Source organism: Sardina pilchardus, chromosome 6 (assembly GCF_963854185.1).
Source record: "Sardina pilchardus chromosome 6, fSarPil1.1, whole genome shotgun sequence".
Classification (NCBI taxonomy): Eukaryota; Metazoa; Chordata; class Actinopteri; order Clupeiformes; family Clupeidae; genus Sardina; species Sardina pilchardus.
The window spans coordinates 33,251,824-33,266,060 of NC_084999.1; the positions used below are offsets into that span (position 1 = coordinate 33,251,824).

A 14,237-nucleotide genomic window follows, 5' to 3' on the forward strand; every position below is an offset into this window, starting at 1 on the left:
TGAGACAATATTTTGACACTCTGGGCCTGTGATGCTGCTGCTGCCCAGTACATTAGGCTACTAACATTGGTTAGGAGGACCAACAAGTGTTCTAATGTTAGTCAAGGTGACTGCTGTTGTTGCCCACTGCATTTCAAACATTTCAACTGCAGCTGCAACTGCAATATACCATCAAATTGGGCCCATAACCCTCTGGTCAAACGAGGAGATACCTCCGACTTTTTTTCAGGCCAAATAAGCAATACCGGAAATGGTACCCCTTCCAGCAACAGCAAGCAAGCTAACCCTAGCTTATGGTATCGTCTACATCTGCGGGGTCCGCCATATTGTCAGCCGGGAGAGGCCGAGAGGTAATGTGGTCTAAAATCCTAAACCGTAAAATGTTTGAAAGGCCTCTTGGTTTTCTTTGAATAGTTACAGACATCCCGAATTCATATTTACTAGTTGTGTGAGGTGAACACCTTGATATATCGTTTGACGAACTGGCCAACTAGCTAGCTAGCGATAGCTAACAAAATTCTATACGGTGGAGCCATTGCTTGCTAGCTGTCTTATCCCGGCCAATTGTTAGTTAGCTATGGGTCATACAAAAGCCTTATACCTCAACGCTGAATTTCGATGTACAAAGGGAAACCTTGTCGTTGTATTGATACGCATTAATGCGTTTTCTGTACGACGCGTAGTTATTTTATGAGAATTTATGTTTCTTCATACTATTGCCTGCTAGGTATCCTTAGCTGGCTAACTCTTCCTAAACTAGCGGTAACGTTAGTGTGTCAGGCTTTCACCCGGCGTTGATGTAGTATGCAACACGACATTATGAGCATTTTAGTCGATTTGTAAAACTAAGAAATAACTGAGTTGTTGTTTCTTTAGGTTTTGGGCTATTTTGTCAGAGAAGAAGTAAATATACCAAACCAGTTATATCGCTGATATTTTATTCAAGGTATGGCTAAGGCGTGGCAGACCATTTTACCTACAGTAGCTTGTGCGATGGCTTCACGAAACGTTATGCTATTTCGTCAGCTAACATTGGCTAGCACAGTAAAAGGCTAGCACCAGTGAAACGGATTACTAATTGCTAGCGTGCCAAACGATAGCTAACGTTAACCAAGTTAGGATTTCTTGCTAACTAACATAGCCGGTCATTCGAAAAGACAAGTTCTGTTTTTATTATGTGGGTTCATTTGCTCGTGTTTTACGATAATAATGGGTTTAAAGGATTAACAGATGGCTTACCCTTAAATTCAGGCCAACGCCTCTGTGTCAACACTATTAAGGTTAGCTTATTTTACGTTAGCTAGCCGGTTGCCGCACGTTATCTGTGCAACCTTGTTAACTTACTTAAAAAGCAGTCAAGTGACATTTGTCGATTAATGTGTAGTCAAAGGTGACTCGGTTGCTAACGATGCCTTAAATGTATGTGTGTGAAACACAACCATGTCATTATATAGAGGCACCTCCTCCGATCCTTGACGAGACCAATTTGATGGCAATTCTTTCCGCAGTGCTGGATAATTCTAGCCAGCTCGCCAACGTTAGTTGGGGCACTAGATATAGCCATTGGTCCTGTCTCGGATAAAGACTTTGTTGTTTTGTTGTTATGATGTTGCTGATTGAATGCAGATGGAAATTAATGTTGGACGTAAGGTTACTAAGGTGCATGCCCCCTGTCTTCATAGGCTATGGTGAATCTCTAATGGACACCCATGCCCACAACCACCGAAAATGGCTTACTAGCTAACGTTTAAGTCTTCCTTCCTAAACATGTGATTAATTCTTCACTCGATATCTTTATATTTTGTTAAACATCCATGCATAGAATAGGAGGCTGTTAATATGTTGCACCTTGAGGGTAATATATTGCACATTTAAAACATGATTCAAAATATGAAATAGGCATGCCTCGATCTGCCATATAGCCATGTATTGGATTTAAAAGGTTTTAAGTGCATGGCCAGGTCACTCGCACTGAAACTGTAGGTCTGAATTGTCATTTATCTCCTTGCAGAAGTTTCCCAGAGGACATAGTTAACATTGGGGAGAGGGGCAGTTGTATTGTTTAAGAGAAACTAAACAAATGCATCAGATAATTTGCACATTTCGGTTGCTTTGAGGTGCATCTGATTTACACACGTAATTATCGAAGGGGAAGAAAAATGGTATCAAGTTCACATCAGTGGAAAAGTGTTGGTCAGAGCAGAGGAGGTTGCTATCAGGTAACATTAGGTTCAGAGGCTGGAAGATGCCATTTGGTCTGTCCATATTTAACATAATTGCTTTTGCATATTGCATATTTACATAGTGATTAGCTGCATGCTGCCTGACTAGATAGCCAAGTACCTTTGACCTGAGACAAACTCTGCTAATCTAGACCACACATTTGCCAGTACCCCTAACATGACACTCTAGACCATAAATGCCCTGGATAGTTAGCATGGTTTGAAAATTCTCATCATGTGAATCAGAGTAGAGAGGATCTGCTTTTGGATTTGAATGAGTAAGTGATGATATACAAAAAGTAGTCTATGTATGGAGGTGTGATGGCTTGTTTCTGCTTTGCTCCAGGTACTCGGGCATGAGAGAAGTGATGACCGTTTCAAGCACTAAGCCCTGCGCCTAGACTGTTTGGATGTCCTCTTTTGTATCAAACAAGATCAGGTGAGCATCTAAACTTGACCCCGGCCCTACACAACATGCTGTGAACACATGACTGTAAGTGTATAGTATGTATGTGATTGTAATATTGGATTGTAATGTATTTTTTTCCCCCAGTAGCCTATGCGACTCCATAAAGCCATCTCATCTGCTCCACCTGCCATCAGCTGTTCAGAGGAAATTGCTAAGGTAAAGCTGACTCAGCCTAAAGGCTTTGTCCATTGTTGCAGAAGTGATGGCTGGTGAAGAGGCTTGAAATTATATTTTTGTAAAAAAAAATGCCTCCCCAGCCTTTTGAATTCTATTCATTTAGATAGAGATGCACCGATGCTGCCTTTTGTTGTCTTTGTATTTGTACCCTGTACAGTGACAAATATTAAGCTAATCTAATCTAAGTAATGTTAATATTTTATAATATTAATATGATAACAAGATATGTATTGGTTTGTTATGGCCAATACCAATACAATTGGAAAAATAATTCCCGCTAAGCATTCAATAATGAATATTACATTGTAATATTAGCCCATAATTAATGTGCAGTAAGCAGAATTTAGGCATGGCTGTATGTACAATTTTTACAGATCAAATTGACATAAGCCTAACAGCTGTTTTGGGCTAAGGCTATATGTTTATTGTTAAGCCTATTGAATAGCTTCCTGATAGAGAAGACAAGTCATTTTGTGATATGAAGCATCATGTTATGACATTTGCAACTAAGTACCTGTAAGTGACCTCACGCTTTTTCTGTCACTCGTTGTCTGTAGCTGATCGAAATTACAGAAGCCTAAAGCTTTGATCTAAGGCTATATGTTTAACCTATTGAGTAACTTAATGATACAGAAGAAGCTAACTAGCGCAGAGATCTAAGATACAGTAGACGCTAACTAGCATAGTTATCTTTGACCTTAACTGTGTTGTGAACTGTATGGCCTTCTCTCTCTCCCTCTCAGGAGCTTGTGAAATCTCGAGTGGAACATGTCCGGCCCTGTGCCCAGCCGCTCTCGAGTTTACCCTGATGTAAATACACAGAGGCCCCGCGAGTACTGGGATTACGAGTCCCATGTGGTGGAATGGGGGTACGCAGCATCACTGCACCATTCATCTGCTTCTTAATTCAGCTCAGACATCATGCCATGTTCTACATACTGCTGTTTCATGAGAATTCATGTTTTTACTCTACAGGAATCAAGATGACTATCAGCTGGTCCGGAAGCTTGGCCGTGGGAAATACAGTGAAGTGTTTGAGGCTATAAACATTACAAACAATGAGAAGGTCGTAGTCAAAATTCTCAAGGTAGGCCTCTACTCAACGCATTTACTGTTGATGGGACTATTGTACTGAATGCAGCTTGTTTCTCTGTGTCTATACATATTCCAGTTTATCATTGCTATTGTCCTTATGTCATATGGTTCAGCGCTATATTTGTCTGTTTGTTGTTCTCCTGCAGCCAGTAAAAAAGAAGAAAATCAAGCGCGAGATTAAGATTCTTGAGAACCTGCGAGGAGGACCCAACATCATCACACTTTTAGACATCGTCAAGGACCCTGTGGTGGGTGTCTGTATGATTCATGTAGTCCTCAATCTGTAGTGATTAAGAATATCTAGGCTTTAAATACACACAACTACATTAACAATTACACCAGTAGCTGTATTTCCACTCTGATAGCTTACATTTCTTCAAGGTACAATCTCATTCAACTTTCCTCTAGCAGAAATCTGGCCTTAAGCAAAAATGGTCCTCACATATTGTGCCTCAATGTATACGAAGTCCGCTCATGTGTCTCACGTCTTCTGAACCTGCCTTATTCTCCATTCTCTGGGTCTGGCTTTTTTCTTTCCTACTTTCCGCACCCTCCCTCAGTCCTTACTTTGGGACTGCACCTTGTAGACTTAAGTGACTTATGTAGAACTTGAGAGTTAAATTTGTGTAGAATGCTCAGTAGACTCACTTGAGTATTGAGTTCTGTGTATGGGGGCGGTGGTAGTGTAGTAGTAAAGGAGCTGGGCTAGCATGCAGTGGCCAGAAAAGTTGTGGGTTCAATTCCCGGCTTCCACCGTTGTGCCCTTGAGCAAGGCACTTAACCCCGATTTGCTCTTGGGACAATGTAATATATTTGACCATGTAAGCTGCTTTGGAAAAAGCGTCTGTTAAATGAACAAATGTAAATGCATGCATGTTCATGTATGATATGCAGTTTAGTATTTTAATAGGAATCATTTAACCTGGTTCCCCCCTTTTTTCCCCAAACCCTATAGTCCCGAACTCCAGCCCTGGTTTTTGAGCATGTGAACAACACAGACTTTAAGGTAAGAGACATTGTAGTCTGGATGATTGCAGTATGTGTGCAACTAATGTGCTGGCTAAGGATGTGTAGAAGCAGCTTGGCTCTCACTTTGATCCCATTCTTTACAACTTAGACTTGGGGGAAGAATCTGTCGCTGAAGCATAGAAGTTTTCTTTTTCTATACAGAAAACTGCCATTTAAATTCATGAGTAACCGCTACTTAGTACATGAAAAATGATGGTTCGAGATGCGTTGTGAGACACTTTGATCAGTTTTTATCAGTTGTTTATAATGTATGATGAGGATACTTTTTACATTCTTGTGACCCTGCTAGGCGAAACCAGTCGCTTTGGTACATTTACAAAATTAAGTTATTGTGCTCTCATCAACAGCCATAAACTAAGCTTTCCAACGATATGTATATCGATTCGAGGGTATTACAAAAACTATCGCTAAGATAACCGCATCCAAAGTTGACATGGTTCTCCCATCACCATATGCCAGAAGAGGAGAATATCACCTTTTTAAATGGCATGGACTACGGAAATGACTGCTAATGTGTTGAATCTTCACCGGGTTTTACAATCAGAACATGTTTTTCCGATGAAATGTGTTCACATTATGAAACTGTAGACTGTATACTGTCGAATTATGCAAAAGCATTAAATTTAACATTTTAACCCGGAAGTTTGTTTATCGTGGATTTTCTCAAAATAGCATTGTGTGCAAAGCGACTGATTTCGCCATTTAATGGTTAAAGTTAAAAGGTGCCTGAACAGCAACAATGGCATGGCAATATAATGGCATAATATTTCACATTTAAAGTGAAAGTATTTAATTGATAACTTCAAAACTATCATGTAAACAAAGATAAAACCCATGTTAGTAAGATTCGGAAGTTATCATATAAATCGTTATGCACAACATTTGAAATTGAGTCAAGAAAGCATTATTTGTTTTTAGCAATGTAAGAATGTTCATGTTTTTCACAGAGCCTCTGCTCTACATGCAGACTCTTCGCAACATGTTACCTTAGTTGTGCCTTAGTCAGTTAAATGTTATTGATTTCTTTTTTCTTTCTCTTGCAGCAATTGTATCAAACGTTATCAGACTACGACATTCGTTTCTACATGTATGAAATCTTAAAGGTAAGTCATGCTTTAATTGACTTCAAAACACTTCTATACTAGAGCTGAATTTTGATTTTCAGTTATGATTGATTTTGTGTCTTGTAGTTAATTTTGTTTTACATCATGAGAAAATGAGTACATTTCTGGTTTCAGTATTGTGGTGATATGTGAGTTGTTATTGATGTGATGTCTGAATGTACAGGCCCTGGACTACTGTCACAGTATGGGAATCATGCACAGAGATGTGAAGCCACACAATGTCATGATCGATCATGAGCACAGAAAGGTGAGAAGATATTTAGTATTCATAGGTTTCCATATTGCATGGATATAATACATTCTGACCATCCTGTCATTACCTTTTTATTTACTGTGGTAATTATTTTGCTCTTCAGCTTCGTCTGATTGACTGGGGCTTGGCAGAATTCTACCACCCAAACCAAGAGTACAACGTGCGGGTGGCATCTAGGTACTTCAAAGGCCCTGAGCTTCTGGTGGACTACCAGGTGAGTAACAGTTGGGGTGCTTGTGATTTGACGACTTAATATTGTTGTGCAGTGATTCTTCTGAGCTTATGTATGAAACAGGACCATTCATTTTGTAATGTCATGTTTCAATGTGCGTTTGTGATGATGTTTTCTTTTCATTCGTGTTCAGATGTACGACTACAGTTTGGACATGTGGAGTCTGGGGTGTATGCTGGCCAGTATGATTTTCCGCAAGGAGCCCTTTTTCCATGGGCATGACAATTATGATCAGGTATGACTTGGCAGTGTTCTCTGATGTGCTAGAGATGTTTTTTGCTGTGAAAATGATTTCTTGAGCCTGTGTTGGTCTCTTTTATGATGCATCGTCATTCTATTCTCAGCTGGTCCGCATTGCAAAAGTGCTGGGCACTGAGGACCTGTATGACTACATTGACAAATACAACATCGAGTTAGACCCACGGTTCAATGACATTCTGGGCAGGTGAGAGTTGCTCATGTTTGATATGGCTTATGGAATGTTTTTGTTTTACTTGCTCGTTATGTTGAGTAAAGATGCTAGCAGCTGGTTTCTCCAATATTTATGTGTCTCAAGATAACATTCCTTCAGCTCTCTTGACTACAAAGTAAATACTGTTAGTTTACCCTGCAGCTCTTGAGCTTTGCGCTGATATTTTGATGGCTTGTTGGTGGCAGGCATTCGCGCAAGAGATGGGAGCGCTTTGTGCACAGTGAGAACCAGCATCTGGTGAGCACTGAGGCCCTGGACTTCCTCGACAAGCTGCTACGCTACGACCACCAGGCGCGCCTCACAGCCAGAGAGGCCATGGATCACCCTTACTTCTGTAGGCCTCTCCCTCTCGCACAGACTACATGACACATTCTCACATTCTATCAATTATATTGTATAAATAGATAACATAAGCTAAGATAGGATGACTTGTGTAGGCATAATGTTTATATTTGGACTAGACTGGCTGTATAAGACAAGGGGTTGTTCAAGGATGACCACAGCTGTTGCTGACCACTGTTTGTTTGCTTGACTGTTTGTTTGCAGACCCCATAGTGAAAGACCAGGGCCGGGGTGCAGCCACCACCAACATGGCTGCCAGCTCCACTCCAGTCAGCTCCTCCAGTATGATGGCCGGTAAGTGGGGTGACCTATCAGAGCTCTCTGATGTTACTGCCGAAGGCCTTCATTAAGGATGAGCCCATCATGTCTGTCAGAGCAACACAGTGATGTATGGATTTGTTTCTGTGCTAAGCTGGACCTTCTCTTCTCTCAGGCATCACCTCCATGACCTCCACCACACAACCGATGGCCAACATGGCCGGCTCCCCCGTGATCTCCGCCCCCAACACGCTGGCCACGCAGGTCCCTGCTGCCACCGGAGCGCAGCCCTGAGGGGACCCTCCCAACAGACAGACCCCCTCCCACCCATCCTCCCACCTCGCCATCTCTGTCTCTTCACCTCTGAACCCTCCCCTCCCTAGGCACAGTGACTGGCCCACGCTCCTCCTTTTGATTATGTTGAGAATTTCCCCCGCATTAATGTCCCCTACAGTCACCTTGCCCTCCGTTCAGTTAAACCAGGGTTGTGGACTCCAAAAGAAATATACTGCTGCACCTGCCTGGATGTGTTAGAGTTCCGGGCACTCACTCTCATAACGACTCTAGGAACGCAATTACAATGTAGACCTGACGAAGGATAATAAAATTTATTTTATATGTCCCAGACGTACGTTCTTGTCTGCAACTAGGTGAATCCTCTCGTTTGTGCATTTGTTTATTTTTTTGTTTTTGTTTTATTTGTTTGTTTTTGTTTTTGGCTTTTATTTTTCCTCTCCTGTAGTGTTTCTATCGGGCGTTTCTACACTGTGAACCTGGACATAACCGCAGCAGCACACTTACCACTGAACAGGACGTGTGCCCCCCTCCCAAACTCCAGTGGTGTGTGCGAGGCGTGCGGCACCCTTCTGCAGTGAGCTGGGGGGGAGCGGGAAGCTGGAGGTGTGTGCTGTACAAGCACACCTGGATATGGAGGCCTGGCCGACGCCCTCCATTTACTGTTAAATGTGTTAGCCCAGTGCTGGGCTCACAGGGTCAATAATAATATGCCAATTTTTGCGTTCCTTTCACTCTTGGTGTGTATGTCTATGGGAGTGTGCGTGCGTGCGTGTGTGTGTGTTTTCTTTTAAGGTTTTAAGCTGACATTTGTTACCATGAAGAATTTTTTTTGTAACAATTTTTGTTCTTGAGAGGATGCAATCCAGTGCTAAACATTTTCTTTCGGTGTGAGAAATAAACCCTTAAAGAGGCGAAGCACCCTTTTACAATTTGCATGTGGTGTATTTACTGTAAACTGCACAGAATGACCGACGGAACGAACGACACAAGCAACTCTGTAGGTTTTTATTTAACTCCAGTGCTACTACATGCTTAGGCTTTCTATAGGTTATTATTCATTTAAATGGTTCATAAAATTGTACTTATTTTGGTCTTGTCATTTGTGAAATATTTGATGTGAAAGAGTAGTATTCTAGAATGGACTGAACAAAGGTTCAAACCTGCCTGTGATCAGTGTGAGAATTTAAAAGCTAATGAAATAACTTAATGTATTGTAAATTAAATCATTTAAGGTTTGCAATAGATCTTTTGCAGTTAAAATATTTTCTTGTTTTATAAATCATTTCAATGAAAAATATATTGTTTTAAGAAAAAGAACTGTCCTGATTTTTCCACTGAACCCACCATAAATGTGGTTTTATTGAAGTGGTTTTATTTAAGTAGTCTTATAGTTTATCTCACTGGGGAGCCATGCTCTTAATCCTGATGCCAAAGGCCTCAAGAACAGAATGTTATTAATTTATTGGTTAATTTACTCTTAATATACTGTTAATTTTACTGAAAGAAGCTTGGGATTGTCCATCTTAGAGTTGGGATAGCCAGTAGTGATATGAACAAGATGAAATGTTCAGTGCAAGTTACTCTACTGACATCTAGTGGTTGATTGAAGCCTCACTATGTACAAGTTACCATACGTGGCAATACAGTATATGATTGAAATAGTTGGTTAAAACATGATTCAGAGGTTTAGGATGATTCTGGCCATACAGTCTTGATCTGATATGAAATTAGAATATTGTAGAGGCATAGGGTTGGTGAATTGAGTTAATGGCTTGATTTTTAATAGTCAATAAGCAGTACAGCGCTCCCATTGATTTTCTGGGCAAGTGGTTGCCAAGCTGTCCTAGTTTTTGACGCAACTGAAGCAATCTCTAATAGCCTCTTAAAATGAAGTTGATGTTTCCTCACATTTTTGATTTTCACAAGTTCTCTTCTGTACAATGGTCTTGTTGTAAGTTGTTTCAAATGTATCAGGTTATTCAGAGAAGAGCACAGCTGTGCTGGCGCAGCAGGCCGCTACCAGCGTTTTTTACCTCTCACTCTTAACCACCTGGGTCTCTCCTCAACTCTCATTTCCCTTCCCTGCACTTCAGAGAGAGATGGATGACAAATCTGCTGCTACTGCCTTCTGTTGTGATAACATAACATAACATCAACATAGTGAAATAATTGGATTATAGGGATAGGGATGTAAGTTTTTATGGGGAAACCATAAAGGATCAAGGATCTGTTTCTGGACAGAAGCAATTCTAGATGAAGGAGAAATGAGAGTTGATATGAAAGAGTAGGTGAGAGCACCATGATGAGAGTTAGGCATCCATCTGTGCTGTCACCTACATTACACTAACATGCTTGGATGTGTTCTAGATGTTTGACATGTTTTGACATTTATAATCCACGAAGATTTAACTTAAAGACAAAAACTCAGCACTCCTTCACTGAGAAAGTAAACTCAGATCGTTTTGCATTTTGGTTCAGCAATACAAATGGCAGCACCCCACCCTGTCTATAGGTGAAGTCTATATCAGTGCCCTGACGTGGGCTCCTGAACCACATCAAAGAGTCCCGCAGTATCCTACCTGGGCAGAGGACCGGCCTATAGATAGACAGACATAGATGTCCTATTGATCAGCCTGTCATGTGAACTAGGTCTGTGCTGTGACATGCGACCAGTGAGCTCCTGTGTTCATGTTTCCTCAGGTCATTGTGCTCTGGAGGAGAACAGAACCCCCTTCTCTCCCAGCTGCTCCCAGACTGACCAGAGCGAGAGAGAGCCAGAGGCATGGCCACTCATGCGTCCCCTGCTCTGCTAGCCGTGGCCCTGTCATTCAGGATGAATGGAGAGTGGGCTTCCTTGTTTGGGCCTGCTGCCTGCCTCCATGGATGAGGGGTTTCGTCTTACATTGTGGTAAGCATGGCAACTGCGCACACAATAGTGATGCTGTGGAAACTTCACTAGCACTTATTTGAGTGGAGCCTTGTGTGTTGAGTTGTGTATGCAAAAATAATATAACTATAATAGCTATAATAATAATAGTGTCTGGTAACATTATGATCATCCCAGAGGCAAGATTGGACTCTTGAGTCTAAGGCCGAGTGACCACCATTCAACTGTAGACCAGAACACAAGATCCAGAGTTGTGGAATCTGCAGTGTTGCGTGCTGAGGGTACTGAAGCTGGAGCTGTGAATGGGCTTGATGTTCTCCAAGAGACTGCTGCTGACTGCACTGGTGGGTTGGTCCTCAACAGGTAGTCATTGTCTGAGCGTAACCCTAGCAGCTCATTTGTGGGGCTATTGTCCTCTCCATCCCCATGTGGGTAGAAGTGACGGGCCACAGCTATAAAACCTTCAAAGACTCGCATGCTCCTCTGTATGGTATATGCCTAAGCCATCTGCACATAACATGAAGAGGTAAGTGGCTGATTTGTGCTGTCCCCAAGATGTACTGATGTAAATGTTCTCTGTTGTGTTATATTTTGGAGGACAATATGCAAATCCCCAGGTCTATTCATTACTTTTGGGCCAAGCGGAAGAAGTCAGAATGGAAAATGCTTCAGCAAGCACTTGACAATTAATTACAGTGTTTCTTTGTGTAGGATTTTACTATTTCCGCTGCCATTTCTGCTTCTTGTAACAGTTGTCACCTCTGCAACAATTAAAGGTAAAGCATTTCCTGTTTAAAATATGTTCTAAAATATGGTAAAATATTCAACCCTGTACTGTGAATATTTTGTAGAAAGTATGTATGAAAAATCCCTTCACTGTGTCCTCACAACCTGTTCTACTTTTACAGACAGGGGTGATGAGTTTCTTAGCTTTTTAAATGGTAAAGTTGGTCTTTTTTCCTTTTGCATACGCTTTTTTATTTTTGACTGTCTGCCTGTCAGTCTTTTTAAAATACATTTGGGCAGTATACAAACTTTTAAGACATTCTAGTCATACATGCAATTAACACTCTTTTACTTTACGCATTGCTTTGCTACTAGGTGCCTTTGCCATGAACCACCCTTCGGTCCACAACCCAGAGGAATTGACAGGTTTTGATTTCCCCACTACCTTTACAAACATAAAGCAGTCTAATTCTAGCGCTTCCACCTAATTATAGCACTTATCATCTGACTACAGCTGACACTTGACTGTTCAGAAGTAGCTCTCACTGCTGCACCAACTTGTCCTTAGCGTACTCTCCCTTGATTGGTCTGGGTTGCATAGGGTTAAAAAGCGTTAGTCAAATGTAATGTAATGTCTTTGGTAAATGCAGTTAGTTCTGCTCTGAACACAGTGCTAAAGCTTTAGACTGAGCCTCCTCATAGCTGTGCGTAGCTGTACAGGGTGAAGAGAGTAAGCTCCTAGTCTGCTCTCTACTGGTCAGATATAGTAATGTCTCCTCGTCCACACATGCAACATCTTCTTCTGCCCTTTAGGTCCAGAGGACGCACCTGAAGCCTCCGAAGCACCTGCAGGTGAGTACAGGATTGCACAGCAATGAATATTAGCATGTCGTGGGATTATGTTTAACACAGGATCCTTACGAGAAGCTATCATGTCAGAAACAATGCCTGTCTTACTGTAGTACTGTACATGTTATTGTAGATGTTCTCACAGAAGTGTGCACAACTCCAAGTCCGGAAGATGACTTCGTTGGTATGTTTAACTACAATAATGATACATGATTTACATGTGAAAGTGTTGTGTGAAAATAGTAAATATACAGAAAAAAGAATAAACGTTGTTTGTACCAATTCAGACTCCACTCCAGAAAAGAACGTTCTGACAGGTCAGTATAGTAAGGATATAAATCCTTTATAATCCTTTATACTGTATACAGTATGTGTATATACAGTATGTATTGACTGAATGACTATTATGGCTTTTGTCATGCAGACATTATTGAGGCAATGTCCAAAGAAAGCAGCAACTCTGTTGAGACAACGGGTAGGTGTTAAAGAATAACATGAGAAAGGGATCAATACTTCAGTATTCATGATCTCCTTTATATTTGATATGGTCATTGTTGTGTTTCTGCCTGCTCCCATAGATCCAAGAGAACTGGACATATCCGCAGAGAGCAGAGGTTTCTGTCCACTATCATTTCAGTGGTTAGGTTACTGTATGATGAGTCAACAGGTATGTTTTTCAGTGCATACCTCTTCATTAAATGAATGAGCTCTCTGTTGTTCTTGTCTTTGTCTCTGCTAGAGGACAGTAGTTCCAGGAGACCAGGGAGAAGGAGCAGACCCAAAGGTAGGCAAACTTTATGGATTTAATCAAATCTTCAGTCATTAGCGTGTATACATAGTCTTTGACACTTGGTTGTGTCAAATGAGTACTGGTGTATGGCATCTTTAGAATGAAACAACAACTGTTTATTTGTTATCAGAGCCGCCTGCACGCCAAGAAAACAACTCAGCTGGTAAAATACCTACTTTTCATCTTTAGAAAATGATGGCTATACAGCATAACTTTATATACTTTATATTATTTTGTACTTCAAAAATGGTTCAACTTATATTTGAATGTCGGACACTTTGTGCTGTTGTGGCCTGTGTGTGTGTGTGTGTGTGTGTGTGTGTGTGTGTGTGTGTGTGTGTGTGTGTGTGTGTGTGTGTGTGTGTGTGTGTGTGTGTGTGTGTGTTGTTGAGTAGACAGTGCTGATAACAGTGCTGATGTGACGGAGGTGCCAGTGAAGAAGGAGGTGGTTGAAGACAGGCGTCCTGCAACACGGCCAGGTGTGTGTCCACCTCAGGAGCCATGGCAGCCTGCTGCTGACCAGCAGTGACCGCTGAGCTTACTGCAATGGGGAAAATAAAGCCCTTCAATATGACAGAAATGTAGCATAATTCAAAGATAACTGCTGATGGTTGAAGTGTGCGTCTAAGATGTTATTCGTCTCGGAGTGGACAGTAGCTTGGGAGGGCAGTGTAACACAGGAGAGGGTCAACCTCTTCTCATTTTCTTTTCATCTTGTTGTGTCTTAGCCCCAGTGGTGGATCCAGATGTTAGCAGCCAGGAGCTGGACGTGCCAGTGGACAAGAAGGGCGTGGGCGTGGTGCCCGGGCACAGCGGCAAAGACAAGAAGCCCGCAGACCACGCTGGACCTCCGAGACCAAACCCAAGAGTAGCCGCAGCGCCACTCACCGTAGTCCTGGACAGCGCTGAGACAGTGGACGCTCCTGGCCGCCCAGACCTGTACGCAGACAGCGAGGAAGTCGCGATGACTCAGCGAAGACGGGCAGGGAGAGCCAACCCGCGCGCCGGCAGCCAG

General features: G+C 41.9%; 2 protein-coding genes across 4 annotated transcripts in view; both read left to right on the forward strand.

The window, feature by feature from the left end:
* The first annotated feature begins 234 nt into the window (after positions 1-234).
* Positions 235-8,903, forward strand: csnk2a1 (casein kinase 2, alpha 1 polypeptide). Of its 2 annotated transcripts, none has more exons than XM_062539581.1 (15): positions 235-350; positions 2,569-2,661; positions 2,776-2,847; positions 3,612-3,737; positions 3,844-3,955; positions 4,110-4,211; positions 4,919-4,969; positions 6,036-6,095; positions 6,280-6,363; positions 6,473-6,583; positions 6,735-6,836; positions 6,946-7,046; positions 7,259-7,407; positions 7,620-7,709; positions 7,849-8,903. In XM_062539581.1, exons 4-15 carry the CDS (start codon positions 3,637-3,639, stop codon positions 7,965-7,967), a joined length of 1,182 nt encoding a protein of 393 aa, XP_062395565.1. In that variant the 5' UTR covers positions 235-350; positions 2,569-2,661; positions 2,776-2,847; positions 3,612-3,636; the 3' UTR covers positions 7,968-8,903. The 2 variants fall into 2 exon arrangements, with proteins under 2 accessions (XP_062395565.1, XP_062395566.1); XM_062539582.1 differs by having other exon boundaries at positions 2,779-2,847.
* A 2,209-nt stretch (positions 8,904-11,112) lies between these two features.
* Positions 11,113-14,237, forward strand: part of LOC134082197 (uncharacterized) — a 3,818-nt gene continuing 693 nt past the window's right edge. The window contains exons 1-13 of one of the 2 annotated variants that reach the window (XM_062537845.1): positions 11,113-11,201; positions 11,569-11,633; positions 11,766-11,798; positions 11,959-12,009; positions 12,397-12,435; positions 12,566-12,616; positions 12,720-12,749; positions 12,857-12,907; positions 13,011-13,046; positions 13,172-13,216; positions 13,353-13,385; positions 13,618-13,701; positions 13,951-14,237. The exon at positions 13,951-14,237 is cut by the window's right edge and continues 693 nt beyond it. In XM_062537845.1, coding sequence (XP_062393829.1) covers positions 11,970-12,009; positions 12,397-12,435; positions 12,566-12,616; positions 12,720-12,749; positions 12,857-12,907; positions 13,011-13,046; positions 13,172-13,216; positions 13,353-13,385; positions 13,618-13,701; positions 13,951-14,237 — 696 coding nt within the window. In that variant the 5' untranslated portion in view covers positions 11,113-11,201; positions 11,569-11,633; positions 11,766-11,798; positions 11,959-11,969. Of the gene's footprint in view, positions 11,202-11,328; positions 11,634-11,765; positions 11,799-11,958; positions 12,010-12,396; positions 12,436-12,565; positions 12,617-12,719; positions 12,750-12,856; positions 12,908-13,010; positions 13,047-13,171; positions 13,217-13,352; positions 13,386-13,617; positions 13,702-13,950 lie in introns of those variants that run through there. The other variant, XM_062537846.1, reaches the window with a different exon arrangement.